We start from the raw sequence: 23,976 nt of genomic DNA, 5'->3' as shown, positions 1-23,976 counted from the left end.
CTTATGGTCTGGTGCGTCTTACAGAGCGAAAAAATATGGTGCTTTCTATGGGATAGTGTGCCTTGGTTTTGGAACGCTTTGGTTTTGGAACGGACTTACGGAACGGATTAAGTTTGAGAACCAAGGTACTGCTGTAGCTAAAACCCATTCAGAGCCAGCAATTGAAATAGAGTTTGCCCTATGATCCACATCGTCTATACCCTTGCTTTCAAAGTCCTGCCTGAACAGAAAGGTCTTCGCTTGCTAGTGGAAAGAGAGCATGGAAGGAGTCAGAGTAGCTTTTCTTGGGAGCAGAATTCCATAATCTGGGTCTATCTCACGTCACCACCAGCTGTGCCTCTGATGGTGACGGGACAGAGAGAAGGTGCTCACCCAAGTAGATGAATTAATGCGCAAATTAAGTTAATTTGGATATGCTGAAGATATTAAAAATAAATTTAAGGAACTGCAGAAAGAGAGGGGAGGAAGTCAAGTTTCGAAATGTCAAAAATGATTGTAAAATCAGTGAAATGTAGAAACCCTGAAAAGTACAAATGATTTTTAAAAGGATAAAGGAATGTAATATGTACGTTATAGAAATCAGTATTACGTTTAAGGCAGTAGAATCATAGAATCATAGAGTTGGAAGAGACCACAAGGGCCATCGAGTCCAACCCCCTGCCAAGCAGGAAACACCATCAGAGCACTCCTGACATATGGTTGTCAAGCCTCTGCTTAAAGACCTCCAAAGACGGAGACTCCACCACACTCCTTGGCAGCAAATTCCACTGTCGAACAGCTCTTACTGTCAGGAAATTCTTCCTAATGTTTAGGTGGAATCTTCTTTCTTGTAGTTTGGATCCATTGCTCCGTGTCCGCTTTTCTGGAGCAGCAGAAAACAACCTTTCTCCCTCCTCTATATGACATCCTTTTATATATTTGAACATGGCCATCGTATCACCCCTTAACCTCGTCTTCTCCAGGCTAAACATGCCCAGCTCCCTTAGCCGTTCCTCATAAGGCATCGTTTCCAGGCCTTTGACCATTTTGGTTGCCCTCCTCTGGACACGTCCCAGTTTGTCAGTGTCCTTCTTGAACTGTGGTGCCCAGAACTGGACACAGTACTCCAGGTGAGGTCTGACCAGAGCAGAATACAGTGGCACTATTACTTCCCATGATCTAGATGCTATACTCCTATTGATGCAGCCCAGAATTGCATTGTCTTTTTTAGATGCAATTTTTGCATTGGCTTTTTTAGCTGCAATTTTTAGCTGCAATTTAGTAGAGAAAAGGATTTGAAGAGAAACATCATGAAAGGAAGGATGGATGTCAAAATGGCTCAGGGGCTTTTTATCTGGCTGTCTACCATGACATTCCCACTTCAACCAAGATGAGGAATTTCAGGGTGCTTAGAGCAACATCTTCCAGCTCACAGTTTTGGTCCCTCAAGATTAACTGTGATCTCCAAGCAGAAACAAAGCCGGAAAATTCAGGAACCCTGAAGTCATCATTTGTCCCGCTCGACTTTGATCACAGCATCCGGCTGGAGAATTCCTTATCCCAATAACTTCACTTTTTGCAAAGAAAAGGGAAGTGAAGGACAAGTTTTTCTAGCCCTCCAGACTGCACAGAGAGCTGTTTGCATATATTTTATTTTTAACCAACTAAACTTTTTATTGCACTAGCCGTAGGCCATGGCATCATTCAGAAGGAGAACAAAAAGAGGGCGGAAGGGAAAAAAACAACAACAATAACCATTAAAATAATCAGGCACAGACATACAATAAAACCACGGTCACGGCTACTAAAATTATTTGTTGCGTTAAATAGAATAGAATAGCAGAAGATTCTCAGGGGAGATGTGCCAAATTAAATATCCAAATCCCCTTTGCAGTTGACCGCTATTCTGTCTAGTTCCTTCCTCCTGATCTTCTTAGCTGCCAGCACATGTTGTTGTTGTTGTTAAGTCGTTTAGTCGTGTCCGACTCTTCGTGGCCCCATGGACCAGAGCATGCCAGGCACCTCTGTCCTCCACTACCTCCCGCAGTTTGGTCAAACTCATGCTGGTAACCTCGAAAACACTATCCAACCATCTCGTCCTCTGTCGCCCCCTTCTCCTTGTGCCCTCCATCTTTCCCAGTATCAGTGTCTTCTCATGAGGTGGCCAAAGTACTGGAGCCTCAGCTTCACGATCTGTCCTTCCAGTGAGCACTCAGGGCTGATTTCCTTCAGAATGGAGAGGTTTGATCTTCTTGCAGTCCATGGGACTCTCAAGAGTCTTCTCCAGCACCATAATTCAAAAGCACCAATTCTTCAGCGATCAGCCTTCTTTATGGTCCAGCTCTCACTTCCATACATCACTACTGGGAAAACCATGGCTTTAACTATACGGACCTTTGTTGGCAAGGTGACGTCTCTACTTCTCAAGATGCTGTCTAGGCCTGTCATTGCCCTTCTCCCAAGAAGCAGGCGTCTTTTAATTTTGTGGCTGCTGTCACCATCTGCAGTGATCATGGAGCCCAAGAAAGTAAAATCTCTCACTGCCTCCATTTCTTCCCCTTCTATTTGCCAGGAGGTGATGGGACCAGTGGCCATGATCTTCGTTTTTTTGATGTTGAGCTTCAGACCATATTTTGCGCTCTCCTCTTTCACCCTCATTAAAAGGTTCTTTAATTCCTCCTCACTTTCTGCCATCAAGGTTGTGTCATCTGCATATCTGAGGTTGTTAATATTTCTTCCGGCAATCTTAATTCCATCTTGGGATTCATCCAGCCCAGCCTTTTGCATGATGTATTCTGCATATAAATTAAATAAGCAGGAAGACAAAATACAGCCTTGTCGTACTCCTTTCCCAATTTTCAACCAATCAGTTGTTCCATATCCAGTTCTAACTGTAGCTTCTTGTCCCACATAGAGATTTCTCAGGAGACACATGAGGTGATCAGGCACTCCCATTTCTTTAAGAACTTGCCATAGTTTGCTGTGGTCGACACAGTCAAAGGCTTTTGCATAGTCAATGAAGCAGAAGTAGATGTCTTTCTGGAACTCTCTAGCTTTCTCCATAATCCAGCGCATGTTTGCTATTTGGTCTCTGGTTCCTCTGCCTCTTCTAAATCCAGCTTGCACTTCTGGGAGTTCTCGATCCACATACTGCTTGAGCCTTCCTTGTAGAATTTTAAGCATAACCTTGCTAGCGTGTGAAATGAGTGCAATTGTGTAGTAGAGTAGTTGGAGCATTCTTTGGCACTGCCAGCACATAGAGTGCTGCTTTATAAGTAACAAAGTCCTTGGTGTCACTCAGTAGCCATTTCACCCATCCCTATGCACGATCAAATCCATAATCTTTCAATGTGGGTGAGGGACATGTGACCCCCTCCTCTCAAATGTTGGAACAAAGTGGATAAGGTGTTGTGGCAGTCCTGCCCCTCCATCGTTACACTGTAATTCGCAGCGCCACCTGTCTGTGGCCAAGTGAACTTCAGCGTGACGACACCCTTACATCCTTGTTTTACGTTACGATTAGATTGATTGATATAGATATAGATCACAAAATGTATACAGCTAGTTTACATTGTGACCTGCCCTGAGATCTTGTGTTGAATGGCGGTAAATAAATCTTGATGATGATGATTATGATCCTTCCAACTCTATTTATTTATGTTATTTATTAAATCTATATACCACCCTTCATCTGAAAATCTCAAGGCAGTTCACAAGATAAAAAATACAGGACAAAAGCCACAGTTCTGCGAGTCTATGATTCCAGCAAAATCGGCTTAGAGGGCCGTGTTGTAGGACTGTAGATCCACTCACCAAGAGTGGCCAAAACATGGCGAAGTTCGGCTCCCATGACCTTGCCGTTCCCTTCCTTGTCGAAAACCCGCAGGCCTTCCACGAAATCCTCATAGGTCCCAGTGTCTTTGGCTTTGGAGATGTGCTGGAGCATAGGCAGGAAGGTGTCGAAGTCTAGCATCTTGTTGTTCATTTCTGGACAAACAGGAAATCAGGTTAGAGCTGTCCATCCGTTTAGCATGCAAGTTAAGGATGCAAACAATAAGGAACAAGGGGAACACCCAAAATATAACATGAAGGCCCTGAGATCACGGTAAGGGATACATCATCACCATCACCATCACCACCATCTTATTTTATTATTTATATCCTGCCCATCTGGCTGGGTTTCCCCAGCCCCTCTGGGAAGCTCCCAACAGAATATTAAAAACACGATAACACATCAAACATTAAAAACTTCCCTAAGCAGGGCTGCCTTCAGATGTCTTCTAAAAGTCTGGTAGTTGCTTTTCTCTTTGACATCTGATGGGAGGGCGTTCCACAGGGCGGGCGCCACCACAGAGAAGGCCCTCTGCCTGGTTCCCTGTAACCTGACTTCTCCCAGGGAGGGAACTGCCAGAAGGCCCTCAGAGTTGGACCTCAGTGCATAGCTGACAACTTTTCCCTTTTTTAAGGGAAATTCCCTTATTCCGAATAGGATTCCTCGCAAGAAAAGGAAAAAGTTGACAGCTATGCCTCCGTGTCCAGGTGTTCCACAGGGTGAGCGCCACCACCGAGAAGGCCCTCTGCCTGGTTCCCTGTAACCTCACTCATCTCAGGGAGGGAACAGCCAGAAGGCCCTTGGAGCTGGACCTCAGTGTCCGGGCAGAACGATGGGGGTGGAGACGCTCCTTCAGGTATACTAGACCAAGGCCATTTAGGGCTTGAAAGGTCAGCACCAGCACTTTGAATTGTGCTCGGAAACGTACTGGGAGCCAATGAAGGTCTTTCAGGACTGGTGTTACACATAGATGGTGTGTGATGGAATAAAATGTCAGAGAGAGACCCCTCCTCAATATAACCTGTAGCTCACTGGCGCCAACACTCCTAAGACAGATCCGAGAAGCGAAACGTGTCCGGTGAAGTTGCTGTCACGAAAACAGGACAAGAAGTCTCTCACCGTCAGGTTTGGGCCGGCCGAGGACCTTGAGAACTTCCGCCTGGGTGGGATTTGTCCCGCAAGCCCTCAAGACGTCTCCGCACTGCGCGTAAGTGATTTTCCCTTCCCCTTTCGGGGTTCGGTCGAAGAGCATGAAGACTTCCTTGAATTCTGTATAGGAGAGGGGGAAAACACAAAATGTTTGGTGAGGAAGTGGGAGAGATGGCTCAGGAAGTCTGGAGAGAAGAAAGGAAGGGAAAGGTAACAAGGAATGGATGCGACCGCAGAAAAAGTTTCACTTGTTTATGAAAAAGACAAGCCTTCATTAAGCATTATTATTTTCAAGGGATCCTGGCCCCCTGTGTTTTGCTTTGGTTTTTATTTTTATGAACTTCGCTGTTGATCTTGATATCAGAGATGTTTACATTCCATCTCCTGTGGACATCCTGGAGGAACTGCAGGAGAGAAAGAACCAGGTCAGGAGGCTATGAAAAATCAGGATTTGCTCAGAAACCCGTGTCAGAGTTTGACCTCTGAAGCGTTCCAGGGCAGAACAGCAGTCCTCAGTGCAAAATAAAAAAATGAAAACTGAAAACACCACAAGCACAACCCACTTCGTCTCTAACATCTCTATAATTAAATAGGCATTGTGGGCGTCTGTGGCAATGTGGTTTCATTAGCTAATGGCTAGTGAGGTGGTGCTGTGGGTTAAACCACAGAGCCTAGGACTTGCCAATCAGAAGGTCGGTGGTTCGAATCCCCGCAACAGGGTGAGCTCCCGTTGCTCGGTCCCTGCTCCTGCCCACCTAGCAGTTCGAAAGCACGTCAAAGTGCAAGTAGATAAATAGGTACCACTCCGGCGGGAAGGTAAACGGCGTTTCCGTGCGCTGCCCTGGTTCGCCAGAAGCGGTTTAGTCCTGCTGGCCACATGACCCGGAAGCTGTACTCCAGCTCCCTCGGCCAATAAAGCGAAATGAGCGCCGCAACCCCAGAGTCGGCCACGACTGGACCTAATGGTCCGGGGTCCCTTTACCTTTACCTAGTGAGGTGGTCTGTGTCTGGGTTTTATCACTTCATGCCACAACATTTCTGAATGTCCCCCCACCAAAAAAAAATCACCGCACATAGAAATGTAGCACATAAGAGTAAAGGGTTCAAGCTAGCCTTCGCCTTCCATGCTACTTTTTTCAATGCAGGGACTGACTCACAGCAGAAGTCTTTGAGAGGTCGCAAAAATGCATAAATATTATTTTATTATTGTATTTTAATATTCTGTTGGAAGCCACCCAGAGTGGCTGGGGAAACCCAGCCAGATGGGTGGGGTATAAATATATTATTATTATTATTATTATTATTATTATTATTATTATTATTATTATTATTGAAAAGTGTGCATTAAAATGCACATAATGATGAAAATAAGCCCAGACGCACTGTTTGTTGGAATAGCTTTGTACGTTAGGTGAAACTGCATGCAGGAATATTGGGAGAAGTACAAACTAAGATGCTGATTAAAATTTTATGAGAACCTCTTTGTAAAAAATCAGAAATCAATGATGAAATGCAATGAACTCAACTTAGCCAGGAAAAAACGAGGAACTGAAAGCAAAAATTGACAGATGTGTGTTGAGGATCTATTTTTTGATGTGTTTTGCTTCTTGAAATCTGTTCAGCAAGCATCTGCTTGACATCTGGTGAAAGCTTTTCCTGTCTATTTTTCGCATGCAAAATACGCATTTCAAATTCATTTCAGCCGAGATGAAATGCAACGTATCGTTTTGCTGACAGCTTGACAGACAAGGCTTAAACTGCAGAGTGTGTGTGTGGCAGCAATGATTTTTCTTCCTTTCCCAACATTTTCCCCACAGTATTTTGCACAGCACTGGCTTACTCTCGCTCTTAATGGACTTCCCTTGCCGCCACTGAGGTCATCATGCTGCAAGACCTGACAGGCACCGTCGTGATGTAATCCTGTTCAATATGAGACTGAGAGCCAGCGTGGTGTAGTGGTTAAGAGCGGTAGACTCGTAATCTGGGGAACCAGGTTCGCTTCCCCGCTCCTCCACATGCGGCTGCTGGGTGACCTTGGGCCAGTCACACTTCTTTGAAGTCTCTCAGCCCCACTCACCTCACAGAGTGTTTGTTGTGGGGGAGGAAGGGAAAGGAGAATGTTAGCCGCTTTGAGACTACTTAAAGGGGGTGAAAGGCGGGATATCAAATCCAAACTCTTCTTCTCGTTGGCTGGGATTACCTATCTGACTGCACCGAGAAAGAGAAAGAAATAGCAGCCGGGGACCAGTGGGAGAATGATGCACAACAAACACCACCACCAATTGAAACAGGGACAAATTGTAGAATCGTAATAATAATAATAATAATAATAATAATAATAATAATAATACCCCTAATTTATTGTTTATACCCCGCCCATCTGGCTGAGTTTCCCCAGCCACTCTGGGTGGCTTCCAATCAAGTGTTAAAAACAATACAGCATTAAATATTAAAAACTTCCCTGAAAAGGGCTGCCTTCAGATGTCTTTTAAAAAGAAGATTTTATTTATACCCCGCCCTTCTCGGTTCAGAAAACCAGGCTCAGGGCGGCTAATAACAAATTTAAAACACTTAATTGATGCAACAAAAAAACAGGTAAAGGTAAAGGGACCCCTGACCATTAGGTCCAGTCATGGCTGACTCTGGAGTTGTGGCGCTCATTTTACTTTATTGGCCGAGGGAGCCGGCGTACAGCTTCTGGGTCATATGGCCAGCATGACTAAGCCACTTCTGGCGAACCAGAGCAGCGCACAGAAACTCAGTTTACCTTCCTGCCGGAGTGGTACCTATTTATCTACTTGCACTGTGCTTTCAAACTGCTAGGTTGGCAGGAGCAGGGACCGAGCAACGGGAGCTCACCCCGTCGCGGGGATTCGAACCGCCAACCTTCTGATCGGCAAGTCCTAGGCTTTGTGGTTTAACCCACAGCGCCACCCACGTCCCCACTAATAAATCTACAACACTTAAAATACAAATCCGGGGACATTAAATGAAATCCGGGGACGGATTTTGTCCGGGGACAGATTTGTAAATCTGGGGACTGTCCCCAGGAAAACGGGGACATCTGGTAACCACACCAGACAGCTCAATATTGTCTATCTGGCTTGGCTGGATGGGAGGTTTTTAAGCAGACGTTAGGTGGCCGTCTGTCATGGATGCTCCAGCTGAGATTCCTGAATTGCAGGAGGTTGAATGAGATAACCCTTGGAATCCCTTCCAACTCTTCAATTCAACGATTCTGTGATTTCTACCCACCACAATTGCCATTTCCACCCTGAAATCGCAACACCAGACTCTTTGATGCAGCCTCCCTCTCAGAGTTTGCCCAGTGAAAGCTTCTATTCTCACCCTGTTGTCTGCAAAGAATCCCGGACACAAGGCCTGTTATTTCATTTTTTTAACAAGGGAACACGATGGTGGCAGCGGTGGCAGCTCCCACTCCCTGGCAGCTGAAGAAACACGGAAACTTTTCAAAAGAATAATAATGAAAAATAAAAATATCAGCCTCTTCTTCTGCTTTCGCTTGGGCCTATCATTATCTAAACTCCTCGTCAGCGGGATCCGCTGGGTTCATGGAAGAGCCATCGAGAAAATGCTCTGGCTTTGCTGACCACAGACAGTGGGATTGGGGTTGTGGGGAACGTTTTCCCTAGAGAAGGAGAAAAGGCTTCAGGAAGGCAACCTGGGTCAAATCCCCCGGAAGCCCCAGAGCAATGATCATATCCAATTTGTCTCGCCTAGAGAGCTGGACCATAAAGAAGGCTGATCGCCGAAGACTTGATGCTTTTGAATTATGGTGCTGGAGGATACTCTTGAGAGTCCCATGGACTGCAAGAAGATCAAACCTCTCCATTCTGAAGGAAATCAGCCCTGAGTGCTCACTGGGAGGACAGATCCTGAAGCTGAGGCTCCAAGACTTTGGCCACGTCATGAGAAGAGAAGACTCCCTGGAAAAGACCCTGATGTTGGGAAAGATGGAGGGCACAAGGAGAAGGGGACGAGAGAGGACAAGATGGTGGGACAGTGTTCTCGAAGCTGCCAGCATGAGTTTGACCAAACTGCGGGAGGCAGTGGAAGACAGGAGTGTTTGGTGGTCTGGTGGTCCAGGGGGTCACAAAGAGGTGGACACGACTAAACGACTAAACAACAACAACCAGTTGTTGGAAGCCACAGGAGGGAAGAGTGGCTCTTTGGCTTGAATCCTGCTTCTTGCATGTTTCCCAAAGGCATTTGCTTGGCCACTGTGGGAACAGGATGCTGGAATAAAGCGGTCCTTGGCCTGTGGGAAACCCACAAGCAGGACAAGAATTCAAGATCCTTCTCCCTTCCCATAAAGGTAAAGGTAAAGGTACCCCTGCCCGTACGGGCCAGTCGTGTCCGACTCTAGGGTTGTGCGCCCATCTCACTTAAGAGGCCGGGGGCCAGCGCTGTCCGGAGACACTTCCGGGTCACGTGGCCAGCGTGACAAGCTGCATCTGGCGAGCCAGCGCAGCACACAGAACGCCGTTTACCTTCCCGCTAGTAAGTGGTCCCTATTTATCTACTTGCACCCGGGGGTGCTTTCGAACTGCTAGGTTTGCAGGCGCTGGGACCGAATGACGGGAGCGCACCCCGCCGCAGGGATTCGAACCTCCGACCTTTCGATCGGCAAGCCCTAGGTGCTGAGGCTTTTACCCACAGCGCCACCCGCGTCCCTTCCCATGGCTTCCAGCAAATCATAGAATATGAGAATTAGGAGGGACCCAAGGATCATCTAGTCCAACCCTCTGCAATGCTGAAATCTCAGCTAAAGCATCCATGGGAGATGACCACCCACCCTCTGCTTTAAAATCTCTAGGGAAGGAGAGTCCACAACCTCTCATGGGAGTCTTTCCCACTTTTCCAACAGCTCAGAAAGTTTTCCCAAATGTTTTGGCAGGATCTCCTTCCTTGTCACTTGAAGCCATGGGTTCGAGTCCTACCCTCCAGAGCAGGAGAAAGCAAGCTTGCACCACCTTCCACATCACAGCCCTTGAAATATTTGAAGATGGCTCTCATAGATCTCCTCTCAGTCTCTTATTTTCCAGGCTAAACATACCCAGCTCCTTCAACTGTTCCTCATCAGGCTTAGTTTCTGGACCCTTCATGCCTATTGGTCATGGAGAGACTTCTCTTCCACGGAAGGTCTGCCTTTGCAACGAGCCGAAAGCAGGAGAAAGAAAACAGGAGTCTTTTGAGAGGCGCTGCATCCTTGCGACACACCCATGCCAGATTTTGCAAAGGGGCGGGGTGGGGGGAGCCAAAATATGTTAATCTAAAGAGCGTATGGAAACAGATGAGGTTGTTGTTTGGGCTGTCAAACGCCGGGGAGGAAAGTTGTACAGAACAGGGGTGGTCTGGCATGTGGCAAATGTGCTTAACACACGAGAGAGTGGGGTGCTGATCCAACACTTTGGGCTTTCCTGGTTTGCAAACTTAAACGCAACCGAGATGATTGAGGCTCCTATGATGGAAGTCTGCTAGCCTGCTCCCTAAAATATCACTGGTTTGCTCATTTCTATATATAGGGTGCCTACATTTTGCATGGCAACATGTGCAAATGGCTTGAGATACCAATCAGGTCCATAAATTACCATATAGCATATATTCAACACAAAAAACAGTGACAATTTGTTGTTGATGAAGGACAGCTGGACAAATAAAGGGCCCCATTACCTTCAGTAGCTCAGGGCCGCATCAAACCTAAATCCGGCCCTGATCCAGATCAAGATCAAGGAAAGTCATAGTCCTACTCTATTCTGCCTTGGTCAGACCACACCTGGAATACTGTGTCTAATTCTGGGCACCTCAGTTTAAGAAGGATGTTGACAAGCTGGAAGGTGTGCAAATGAGGGCGACCAAGACGGTCCAGGAAACCAAGCCTGATGAGGAACGGTTGAAGGAATTGGGTATGTTCAGCCTGGAGAAGAGGCGACTGAGCGGAGATATGAGAGCCATCTTCAAATATCGCAAAGGTTGCCTCATGGAGGATGGAGCAAATATCTCTATGATTCTATGATGCACTCTCTCTCTCCATGAAATAACTGTTAACATTGCTTCAGAGAACAGGGGGATTCGTGAAAGACAGAAAAGTTACTAACCTTCAAGCTGTTCGTTGCTGAATTCAACCTGAAAGCAAAGAGAGAGAGAGAGAGAGAGATTATTCACTATGATGATTCTCCCTGATGTCCCATGACATTGACAAGGCTGACACTTTTCGGTGCGCTCATTTTGCTTCTCTTACTTGAAACGAGTGCTGTGCTGCTTATGCATTAATGACTCCCAGGCTGCGCACTTGGTCCTTCAGGGGCACAGTTACCCCACTCAGGAGCAAGGAGTCTTCCATACCCGCCTGCCCCCTGCCCTCCCAAAACAATACTTCTGTCTTGTCAGGATTCAACCTTAATCGGTCAGCCACCATCCATCCTCCAACCGCCTCCAGACACTCACACAGGACTAAAATGAAGGGGCTTGAAATATCCTCAGAGTCGAGAGGGGATTTCATGCTCTTTATTGAGCTCATAGCGGTGAGGAGGAATGGAAGTTCCCCCGAAATGTCTGCTTTATATACATTATTTACACAATGGGCCCCGCGTGATTGGCTATTTCCGGGATTCTCCTGTAGGCCAATCAGGTTGCGGATTCCCTTCCACCTGGAGCTGGATTGGGTGGCTCCTGTGGACCAATCAACTGCTGCATTCTGGATCCTATTGTTCTAGGACCAATCAGACTGCTGCCTTTTGGATCCTATTCAATTCAGTACATAAGAGGGCTACAATCAAACCAATATTTCCTTTTGAATGCCTCGTAACCTGTGGGGTTTTTTTAGCATTTGAAATAAACTGTGGAAGGGCCCAAACCATGCCCCTTTCCTGCACCGAATATCTTGTTCGGTTATCTCAATGGATGGAAGCTCAACTTTGGAAAAGGAGATGAGGACTCCACTCTTCAGAGATTTTGACACAAAGGCAGCATGTCTGCACACCCAGGCACACATACAAAGAAAACCTCGTCTCATAAAGACACCACAGTCTCCGCTGTGCCTCATTATCTTAAAAGGGAAAAGAGACCCTGTAAAGTGTGTCCTCAAATCCTTAAATCTTGCTCCAGGGGTCTTGTGTAACGTTTATTTGTCTCAGCAGTTTAAGCAGGTTTCCTAGGGAGGTGGAGTTTTAATTTCATTTTACAAACAGCAGCAGGTTTTATATTTAAAAAATAAAATACTCAGGAGAAATGTGGTTCCTTTTGCTAGGACGATTTCCTGGCACAACACCAAGTGAAGAGAATGGGACCCTGGTGTTCCCAAATGTTCCTGGTGCTATTGCAACATGTTTTTGGGAGTCTAATGAGGACTGGCACCTTGAGCGTGTGGTTGTCTGTCTTGTACTTTGACTCCTAAACTGAGTTGATGCAAAGCCTCCATCCTTTGATTGAGAACATGCCTCCATCCTCTTCCACAGCCTGGCGGGAATTAGTGCAAAGCACTGGCAAAGGAGAGGTGCGGACTTTTCGGAGAAATGACGTGGTCTTTTGGCAAGTGCCACAGCCAAAAATATAAAGCATTTCACAGACTGACTGTCCCCCCTGCTAATGGACTTCAGAAACATGATTTCAGATTCCATGCCCTTCCACATTTCTCTGATGAAAATAGGGACGTTCCATTCCATAATGAAAATTTTACTATTTATACCCCGCCCACCTGACTGGGCACTCTGGGCAGCTTCCAACATACCGTATTTTTCGCTCTATAAGATGCACTTTTCCCCTCTTAAAAAGTAAGGGGAAATGTGTGTGCGTCTTATGGAGCGAATGCAGGCTGTGCAGCTATCCCAGAAGACAGAACAGCGAGAGGGATCGGTGCGCACCGATCCCTCTTCTGGATTCAGGGATAGCCGCGCAAAGCCTCTTCAGGGCAATGGGAGGAACGCTGCGTAGTGATCCCTCTTGCTGTTCTGACTTCTCTTCACTGGAGAGGCGCTGCGCAGCTTCCCCTCTCTGCGCAGCACCCCTTCAGCAAAGCAGGAGGAGAAATGGAGCCCCTTCTCCCACTGTGCCACTGTGCGATTTCTGTTCTCATCCTGAAGCAAAGTTCTTAACCCGAGGTACTATTTCTGGGTTAGCGGAGTCTTTAACATGAAGCATCTGTAACCTGAAGGGTCTGTAGCCCGAGGTACCACTGTAGTGATGTGTGGAAGTGAGAGCTGGACCATAAAGAAGGCTGATCGCCGAAGACTTGATGCTTTTGAATTCTGGTGCTGGAGGAGACTCTTGAGAGTCCCATGGACTGCAAGAAGATCAAACCTCTCCATTCTGAAGGAAATCAGCCCTGAGTGCTCACTGGAAGGACAGATCCTGAAGTTGAGACTCCAATACTTTGGCCACCTCATGAGAAGAGAAGACTCCCTGGAAAAGGCCCTGATGTTGGGAAAGATGGAGGGCACAAGGAGAAGGGGACGACAGAGGACGAGATGGTTGGACAGTGTTCTCGAAGCTACCAGCATGAGTGTGACCAAACTGCAGGAGGCAGTGGAAGACAGGAGTGCCTGGTGTGCTCTGGTCCAGGGGGTCACGAAGAGTCGGACACGACTAAACGACTAAACAACACCCCACTTATCTGGCTGGGTTTCCCCAGCCACTCTGGGCAGCTCACAACAGAAAATTAAAAACACGACTAAACGACTAAACAACAGCAGCAATCTAGCTCAATATTGCAGCCCTCCAGGGTTCAGGCAGGAGGTCTCTCCTAGCCCTATATGAATATGCATGAATATGCCCTTGAGGGCTAAAACACCATCCTTGCAGGTGAAAAACCTTTCCTAGCAGGGAGATGCAGCAGCGGAAGAAGAGCTTCTCTCTGCCGTCCTTTCCTTAGCCGGACAGCTGCAAAAGGCGATGGGAATTGAGCCAGGAAAAAGCATGCCCACCGCTCACTCTCCGCCTTCCTTTTACGTTCGCAAACAAGTGATTCTATTTTGGACGGTGACAAAGGGTGAGCTCAACAGGAGCCAGGTAAACGGGAGAGGAGGCAGGCGCAGTTGTCCGGCTATTAAAAGCCTGACGGATCATCCTTGTCCCTGCTACCTCTGCCCTTCTCAAGCCCAGGCAAAGAACAGACTGTGCTCATCGCATGAAATAAAAGCGAGAGATAGAGCGCAGGTGAAAAGCCTGAAACATCTCACTTATTATGGCCTTATTTCATCATCATCAGTCTTTATTACGGTCCAGAGACCCAACAAATCATTACAAAGCAATACCCAATTCATACAGCCTACCTCTAGGTTAAACAAGCGTTTTGTTTAGACTATAGGGATCATTTGTTCTTGCAACCACCGATAAAAACTTTGCCACTGCTAATGTTCTAGCAATTGTCCGGTCTTCCAGTAGGAACCTGACATAGTGAGCCTCTGATTTTCCCGGGGAAGGTACCAGCAAGGGTAGTATCAGTTCAGCCCTGGCTTGGTCATATTTCGCACAATGCAACAAAATATGTTTTATGGAATCGATGTCTTGAGCACACGGGCAAAGTCTGTCCTGGTAGGGAACTCCTCTCAACCTGCCATCCAACACTGCAGAAGGAAAGACATTTTGACAGTGGAATTTGCTGCCAGGGAGTGTGGTGGAGTCTCCTTCTTTGGAGGTCTTTAAGCAGAGGCTTGACAACCATATGTCAGGAGTGCTCTGATGGTGTTTCCTGCTTGGCAGGGGGTTGGACTCGATGGCCCTTGTGCTCTATTCCAACTCTATGATTCTATGATTCTATGATTTAGTCTGGCTTTGGTGAAAAGCCTTCGATAGTTTGGTACTGTCAGATTTTTAATGTAAGATGTTAACTTAAAGACATACCCATATTGTACTCCTACTGCCAGCGGACTACAGACTGCGTGTGATCGAGATCGCAAGTCACTGTGTACGTTATCCCATATTATGGCTTTATTTGTTTGTTGCACAATCACGGGACAACTCAACTCTGTATTAGTTAGAATCACTGTACGCAGCATTTTTTCAAAGTAATGTAAGAAAGGGGCATGTAGATTTGGAATGTGGGGAGATCTGCCTTGGTAGCTCAGTTGGTAGAGCATGAGACTCTTAATCTTCGGATCATGGGTTTGAGCCCCATGTTGGGCAAAAGATTCCTGCATTGCAGGAATGACACTTGTTGTCCCTTCTGATACTACAATTCAATGATTCTCTGACAACAGAAAGGAAGGGATTAGGGTGAAGTTACTCCATGAAAGGGACGCGGGTGGCGCTGTGGGTTAAACCACAGAGCCTAGGACTTGCCGATCAGAAGGTCAGCGGTTCGAATCCCCGCAACGGGGTGAGCTCAAGTTGCTCGGTCCCTGCTACTGCCAACCTAGCAGTTTGAAAGCACGTCAAAGTGCAAGTAGATAGATAGGTACTGCTCCGGCGGGAAGGTAAACGGCATTTCTGTGTGCTGCTCTGGTTCGCCAGAAGTGGTTTAGTCCTGCTGGCCACATGACCCGGAAGCTGTATGCCGGCTCCCTCGGCCAGTAAAGCGAGATGAGTGCCACAACCCCAGAGTCGGTCACGACTGGACCAGGGGTCCCTTTACCCTTTACCTTTTTTACTCAATGAAACAGACATACATTTAATGTGCAAACTTCACAACCGTCCCTCGCCGAGGTCCCCAAAGGAACGGGGCGTTGTTCTTAAAAGTCTGAGATGACTTAACCGTGTAAACAAACCACCGTTGCTGTTCTTTGTGGGCAGGAAATGGCTGTCTTTAATATTTTCTTTCTCATCAAATTTAGAAACACATAACACAGACTATCCTTTTTACTGCAAGGACGTTAAAGGGACCCGCAGGATGAGGCCAAGAGTCCATTAGGGCATGTTGAATTTCCAACTTTCAAATTCCAAACATGAGGGGTGCTAAAATGTTGGTACATGACTTGGGAATCCAAGAGATATTTTGGTTAAATTAATATCATTTAGTTAAGCAAAATGGGTGTGAAATTGCATAGAAACCATTCAAAATAATTTCTAAGTACTTGCAGATTGTGTGTGTGTGTGAGAGAGAGTGTGTGATATTTATTTATTTATTTATCATTACCTGACATTTTCGGAAGGTAAAATTAAAATTCTTTAGTTTTTCATGAAAGCCGCCTTTCATCAAAGGCAGACTTACGGAGATAAACGTTGTGCAGTCGCAACAATAATAGCCAATTCCTCACACCCCAAATCATATTTAAAAGACCGCTCGCTGAAGAAATTTGCAAATGTTCACCCCGGAAAATGACACACCCTAATGGCGTCCCAGCATCCTGGTCTCCCATTGGCCGACCAGATGCCTGTGTGAAACCTGCAAGCAGGATTTGAACACAGGACCAACTCTCCCTACCAGCAATTCCTGCTATTCAAGAACACCCGACGCAGCCAAAATGGCTCAAAATGTATGTAGAGAGAGAAATCCACAACCGTTTGCCTCCACTATGTCAGCGGGTTGGCAATTGCGTGGTGAGTTCCCGCCCTCTCCCAGTGGAAATAAAGACACATGACACAATTGTTAAGGTTAATGGGCTATATAAGGCCACAACTTTATTGGTTGCAGGTGATGAGCGGTATTGGCTTAGGCATTGGTCCTAACCAACTATATCCGGCTTCAGCCCATCCGCTTGAAGTCCGGGAAGGGTTAACCACCAGTAGGGGGAGTCCGGCTGATGCACATCAACTAGGAACTCCCCTGGGGTCACCGATAGGAATTTCCTGGGAATTTCCATCTGAATTTCCTCAACAGAAAGGACTCTGGGTGTGTGTGTGTGTGTTTGTTTGGTTTTTTTGGGGGGGAAGGTGCTATTAAACATTTTTTTCAATTCATTATAAATCATTTCCCAATACTCTTTTACCCTTTTACAGGCTTGAGATCCTTAATGTTAAGGAAAGGAGCAGATAAGAACATAGGTAGAATTCTGCCGGATGAGACCAAAGGCCTGTCTTGCCCAGCACCCTGCTCTCACACCAGCCAAGCCGAAGAAACCCTCAATCAGGATTTGAACACAAGACCACATCTCCTCTCCTATGCTTTCCAGCAACTGACCTTCACAGCCTCCAGCTGTGGAAGCAGAGCAGAGCCATCACAACTAGGAGGCATCCATAATCCTCATCTGCATGAATTGGTCTCGTCTTCTTTTAAAGCCATCTAAGTGGGTGGCCATCATCGTCTCCTGTGGGAGGGAGTTCCACTGTTTAACTACCGTATTTTTCACTCCATAAGACGCACTTTTTTCCTCCTAAAAAGTAAGGGGAGATGTCTGCGTCTTATGGAGCAAATGCATGGTCCCTGGAGCCAAAGCAGATCATGCTCTCTCTTTTTTTTGAAAGAGGGAAGTGGGTGTTGAAACAAAGCCACTGATCGGCAAGCGATTGGAAGGGAGATAAGGGACGCTAGAGATAAAGGAGGTTGCCTGGGAGGGGGGAGGTAAAGACAGCGAACTTGCAAGGAGAGGAGACAGGAAGACTAAAGCAATGAGGAGAGAAATTAGAAGAAAAGGAGGAGCAAAAAACTGCTCCAGCTAAGGAAAAGACACTAAGGCAAACAAGAGGGAAGGGAGTGTTGAAAGGAAGCAGCCGATCAGAGCGGCCGCCGAGACCATATAACACTGGTCTTGAAAGACCGACATTGGCTCCCAGTACGTTTCTGAGCACAATTCAAAGTGTTGGTGCTGACCTTTAAAGCCCTAAACGGCCTCAGTCCTGTATACCTGAAGGAGTTTCTCCACCCCCATTGTTCAGCCTAGACACTGAGGTCCAGCGCCGAGAGCCATCTGGCGGTTCCCTCCCTGCGAGAAGCCAAGTTACAGGGAACCAGACAGAGGGCCTTCTTGGTAGTGGCACCCGCCCCGTGGAATGCCCTCCCACCAGATGTCAAAGAGAACAACAACTACCAAACTTTTAGAAGACATCTGAAGGCAGCCCTGTTTAGGGAAGCTTTTAATGTTGAATAGACTATTGTATTTTAGGGTTCTGTTGGAAGCCGCTCAGAGTGGCTGGGGAAACCATTATTATTATTATTATTATTATTATTATTATTATTATTATTAGCAAGCAATCGGGGGAGGGAGATAAAGGACGCTAGTGATAAAGGAGGCTGCCTGGGAGGGGGGAGGTAAAAGCCCATGGATCCTCAGGATTTTTGCATTGGGTCACCCCAAATTCACCATCAGATCACATAGCATGTCCATGGCTACAGCCTGCACCAAAAAAACCACACATCCACTGTGTTGTTCAGAATTTTTTTTCTTGTTTTCCTCCTCTAAAAACTAGGTGCGTCTTATGGTCAGGTGCGTCTTATGGAGCAAAAAATACAGTATGTGCTGCATCGATCTACCTGCTCTGGGTGTCATACTCCATTCTCTGAGTGGTGGAGGAAGCCTCTTGGGCACCTGGGATGGCGTGCCCAGGGGCAGGGCGAACCGCCCATAGGGGCGGTGTGTAGGGCGCCCATAGGGATGGAACAGGGCACTCAGCGCCCATATGGACAGGGCGTGCCACAGGGCCTCAGCCACCCTATAGCTGGGTGGGGAGGCAGTGGACGGGCAGCGTGGAGCCTGCGGGCACCGAGACACATGGATCATGCGCGCTGCAGGCTCCACGGTGAGTACCGCCCAGCATTTTGTCACCCCCTGTCAGGGTGATACCTGGGGCAAACCACCCCTCCTAACTACCCCACCTGATTTGCTCTGCCTAGCGAAGTACGGACATCATCCAGGATCACGCCAGCACTGTGCAAACTCGAGAAGCTAGGAGCCGCAGATGTGGGCTGTCAAGTTGAGACGGGCCAAGCCTTCTTTTTTTCTTTTTCTTTTTCCAAGTGAATTTTTATTGTTTTCCTTACATATTCTTTTCCAACAAATTGTAATAGCACCATACATTCCCTTTGACTCTGCCGAGTCGCGACCCCCCTCCCTCCCCACAACTGGTATATTTATCCTCTTTCCATCACACACATCATTCTCATATTAGTACTATTATACATTGAAGGTATTATGCCAATCCTGCTAGTGTCTTGACCTCTTTACAATTCTTCTTTAAATATTCAATAAATTTACTCCAGTTATTTTGGTATCTTTGATCTCCCTGGTCCCGGATCCTCCCTGACAGTTTGGCAAGTTCTGCATATTCCGTCAACTTCGCCTGCCACTCCTGTATAGTTGGTATATCTTGTACTTTCCATCTTTGGGCCAGAAGGGTCCTCGCGGCAGCTGTAGCATACATGAATAAATTTTGATCTTCTATTTTAATTTCTGTTCCTATTAAGCCTAATAGACACGCTTCCGGTCTTTTGGGGAAAGTATATCTAAATATTTTTTTGAGTTCATTATAAATTGATTCCCAATTTTTTTTTTACCTTATCGTAGGTCCACCACATATGGAACGCAGGTCCACCATATATGGAAGAGACGGGCCAAGCCTTCTTAACCTAGAAGAGTTTGGAATTGGTATCCTGCCTTTCACTCCCCTTAAGGTAAAGGTAAAGGGACCCCTGACCATTAGGTCAAGTCGTGGCCGACTCTGGGTTTGCAGCACTCATCTCGCTTTATTGGCCAAGGGAGCCAATTACTTCAACTTCCTAAGCAGCTGGGAATGCTTTCCTAAACAAGAATGCTTTTAGCAGGTGCCTGAAAACAGTCTAGCAAAGGCACGTGCTTTATTGCAATAGGCGGGGAGCTCTAAAGTGCAGCTGCTGCCAAGCTAAACAATGCAGTACAGATATTATGCGGAACCTGTAGTAGTGCTTGAAACTACTGAAAGGGAGGTTTAATTTATTGTGATTTCATCATGTTCTGTATTATCTGAAAAGGAAAACATTTATTTAAAAAGCAGGACTGCAAAGCAGCAATCTGCTCGCCTGCGAATTTCATCGTGATCAGTGGGACTTATTCCCAAGCCAACGGTAAATAAAATTGGTTGCAATTCTATGCACCCCTTGCATCCCAAAACGGTAATGGTACCCCTGACTGTTAGGTCCAGTCGCGGATGACTCTGGGGTTGCGGCGCTCATCTCGCTCTATAAGCCAAGGGAGCCGACGTTTGTCCGCAGACAGTTTATCAGGGTCATGTGGCCAGCAGGACTAAGCCGCTTCTGGCGAACCAGAGCAGCGCATGGAAACACCGTTTACCTTCCTGCCAGAGCGGTACCTATTTATCTACTTGCACTTTGACGTGCTTTCGAACTGCTAGGTGGGCAGGAGCAGGGACCAAGCAACGGGAGTTCACCCTGTCGCGGGGATTCAAACCGCCGACCTTCTGATCATCAAGTCCTAGACTCTGTGGTTTAACCCACAGCGAGTCTCAAAGTGGCTAACAATCTCTTTTCCCTTTCTCCCCTACAACAAACACTTTGTGAGTTGAGTGAGGCTGAGAGACTTCAGAGAAGTGTGACTAGCCCAAGGTCACCCAGCAGCTGCATGTGGAGGAGCGGGGAAGCGAACCCGGTTCACCAGATTACGAGTCCACCGCTCTTAACCACTACACTACACTGGCTCTCTCAGGACACGATTCATGACGCTGGGTTTCAATCCCTGGACTTCCTCCAGATGTCAGCATTCCTCGGGGAGACAAACCCAAATTCATTCCTCAATGAACACGTATTCTGCAGATATGGACTCTGATCCTCAATGAACCTGTGAGCAGCAAGTTCTGCAAGCCCAGATGCTAAGCTGGTGCCAGACATCTTGCACTGCTTTCCTTTGGACCATATCAGTGAGGCCAAGAGGGGGGTCTTGTCGTCTGGGCAGCCCAGGACCTCCAGACACACTGCCCAGGCTTGCGCCCCAGGCAGGTCATTTCTGTGCTGCTAACGCAGCAATTTGACTTCACCCCCAGAAATGCACTTGAGACAGACAGATGCCAACAAATTTGGGTACAGCTCTAAGATATGTGTAGCCATACTTGAGCTTGTGCGGCATTATTATTATTACTATTATTATTATTATTATTACTACTACAGTGGTACCTTGGATCTCAAACACCTTGGTACTCAAACGCCTTGGTTCCCAAACACCGAAAACCCAGAAGTAAGTCTTCCGGTTTTCCAACGTTTTTCTGTGTCTCCAGCTTCCAGCCTGCCTCTAGCTCAGCTCACACCCAAAACTCTGTTTCTCCTATTTAGCAGCTAGGTGAAGCAGAGAGAGCTTCACCCATTAGCCTGGAGGGTACCACCCCTTAGCTGTGGCTCATACAACTGAGGTCATTATTTTGGGATGCGAACGAGGGTACTTAAAGTGACCGGCTGAGCTCCTTGTCTTACAAATAAACTTGTCTGAGCAGTTCAGCAACTGTCTAGATTCCAACTCTCACTGGGCACAAGATCCCAAGACTTGGAAGGGACTCAGGGCATCATCCAAACTGACCCCCCCCCCAAAAAAACCCCTCACAACACTGCCCTTAGCTCCGGTTGATTTACTTGCGCTGCTTTCAAAGCTATTGTACTTCTTTTTGTGTCAATCACCTTGTAGCGAAGAAGAAGAAGAAGAAGAAGAAGAAGAAGAAGAAGAAGAAGAAGAAGAGGAGGAGGAGGAGGAAGGAGGAAGGAGGAAGGAGGAGGAGGAAGGAGGAGGAGGAAGGAGGAGGAGAAGGAGAAGGAGGAAGAAGGAGGAGGAGGAGGAGGAGGAAGAAGGAGGAAGAGGAAGGAGAAGGAGAAGAGGAAGGAGAAGAGGAGGAGGAGGAGGAGGGAGGAGGAGGAGGAGGAAGAGGAAGGAGAAGGAGAAGAGGAAGGAGAAGAGGAGGAGGAGGAGGAGGAGGAGGAGGAGGAGGAGGAGGAGGAGGAGGAGGAGGAGGAGGAAAAAGAAGAAACTTCACCCGGTACCCAAGGAGGGAACAGTCCTCCCCTACCCTGTTAATGCACAATTTACGGATGTCAGAAAAGACACTTACTTTGATGTTCGCCGGGTTAAACTCCACTTCCTTGCGGACTTCTGGCTCGGCTGGGGGTGCTGGTTTAGGGGCTGCCTTGGGCTCCTCTTTCTTAGGTTCTGCTTTCTTGGGTTCTGGTTTCTTGGGGGCCATGGTGGTGGTTCTGCACCGGGATGAAGGAGGAGAGGCTGGCCGCTCGGGAAGGTGATCCAACAGAGCGGAGGATGTCCCTCCTGGCAGAGGCCTTTATCCACCTCCCGGTCCTTGGGTGTCACACGCCGTGTCACTTGGCTTCCAAATCAACCCCCCCCCCCACACACACCTCAGCCATCGCCCCCTCCCCAGCCACACATACCATGTCTCACAATAGGGCCATTCCTATAAAAGGAGAAGATATCTGGCCTGGCTATTTTGGAGCGTCCGCTTAGGGCATTGTTCTGAATTAGCGTTGAAATGGAATGATGGTTGGAGGGTATCAGATACAGAGCCTGGAGAGGGAGGTCAGAACAGCCCATCTTGGGACGAGGTGGGGGGGGGGCAGGAACGTGGCCAGCTGTATCGATTTCATCCCCTGAGGTGCAGAGAGGACGGCTGTTCCCCAATGACACTCCAGGCTCAACATTTGCATCTGAGGGAAAAAGGAGGGAGGCTGGAGCTGGTTTCATCGCAAAGCTGTCCGGAACGAATCGGTCTGGAGGAAATTAACCGGTGAGGAGTGATCAAAGAAAGAGGTTGAAAGGGATCAAAGTTCTAGAGTTGAAAGGGAGTCTTCTAGTCCAACCCCTGCAGCAATTATTATTATTATTATTATTATTATTATTATTATTATTATTATGCCACCCATCTGACTGGGTTTCTCCAGACACTCTGGGCGGTTTCCAACAAATTAAAACCCAATAAGACATCAAACATTAAAAACTTCCCTATACAGTGGTACCTCGGGTTACATACGCTTCAGGTTACAGACTCCGCTAACCCAGAAATAGTGCTTCAGGTTAGGAACTTTGCTTCAGGATGAGAACAGAAATCGGGCTCCGGCAGCATGGCATCAGCGGGAGGCCCCATTAGCTAAAGTGGTGCTTCAGGTTAAGAACAGTTTCAGGTTAAGAACGGACCTCCGGAATGAATTAAGTACAGTGGTGCCTCGCAAGACGAAATTAATTCGTTCCGCAAGTTTTGTCGTCTTGCGATTTTTCCGTCTTGCGAAGCACGGTTTCCCATAGGAATGCACTGAAAATCAATTAATGCGTTCCTATGGAAACCGACTTCAGACCAGGTCCGGGGACAGTCTGTCCCCCGACCTCTTCTGAAGGCTGGGGGGGGGTGACAAGGGCTTTTCTTCCCACCCCCAGCATTTTAAAAAACCCCGGGACAGCGGGGGACTTCTCCGCTGTCCGGGACGATCTTAAAATGCTGGCGGGCGGGAGCGAAGCCTCTGCTGCCGCCCGCCAGCATTTTAAAAAGCCCCGGGACAGCGGGGGACTTCTCCGCTGTCCCGGGGCGATTTAAAAGCCCCCGGGAAGGCAGGCAGGGGGGAGCAAAGACTTTTGCCCCCCGCCGGCCTTCAGAAGAGGTCCTGGACCTCTACTGAAGGCCGGCGGGGGGCGAAAGTCTTTGCTCCCCCCGCCTGCCTTCAAAAGCCGTCCGGGATAGCGGAGAAACGAAGGCTGGCGGCGGGAGGAGGTCTCTCCGCCCGCCGCCAGCCTTCGGAGGAGGTCCGAGGACAGTGGGGAAGACGCGCTGCGCTTCCCCGCTGTCCCGGAGATTTCCCTATGGGCTTTCGTCTTGCGAAGGAAGCCCATAGGGAAATTCGTTTTGCGAAGCGCCTCCAAAACAGAAAACCCTTTCGTCTAGCGGGTTTTCCGTCTTGCGAGGCGTTCGTCTTGCGGGGCACCACTGTACTTAACCCGAGGTACCACTGTACAGCACTGCCTTCAGATGTCTTCTAAAAGTCAGACAGGACTTTTCCTGGGGGGACGCAGGGGTACACATACCCCTAAACATTTTGGGGGGGAAGGGATGTGGTCTAAACCACTGAGCCTCTTGGCCTTGCCCATCGGAAGGTCAGCGGTTCGAATCCCCGCGACAGAGTAAGCTCCCATTGCTCAGTCCCAACTCCTGCA

The 23,976-nt window shown here is 47.6% G+C and overlaps 1 protein-coding gene across 1 annotated transcript in view; it reads right to left on the bottom strand.

Moving 5' to 3' along the window:
* Positions 1–22,277, bottom strand: part of MYL3 (myosin light chain 3) — a 41,584-nt gene extending 19,307 nt beyond the window's left edge. The window contains exons 1-4 of the mRNA XM_028750970.2: positions 21,875–22,277; positions 11,080–11,107; positions 4,931–5,080; positions 3,793–3,966 (exon numbers count right to left, since the gene is read on the bottom strand). Of these exons, the coding sequence (XP_028606803.2) occupies positions 3,793–3,966; positions 4,931–5,080; positions 11,080–11,107; positions 21,875–22,006 (484 nt within the window). The 5' untranslated portion in view covers positions 22,007–22,277. The remainder of the gene's footprint in view (positions 1–3,792; positions 3,967–4,930; positions 5,081–11,079; positions 11,108–21,874) is intronic.
* Between the last annotated feature and the right edge of the window lie 1,699 nt (positions 22,278–23,976).

The sequence above is a fragment of the Podarcis muralis genome, chromosome 12 (assembly GCF_964188315.1).
Source record: "Podarcis muralis chromosome 12, rPodMur119.hap1.1, whole genome shotgun sequence".
Lineage (NCBI taxonomy): Eukaryota > Metazoa > Chordata > Lepidosauria > Squamata > Lacertidae > Podarcis > Podarcis muralis.
Note: the sequence above shows the minus strand (reverse complement) of the source record. Positions and strands in the feature narration are given on the sequence as shown.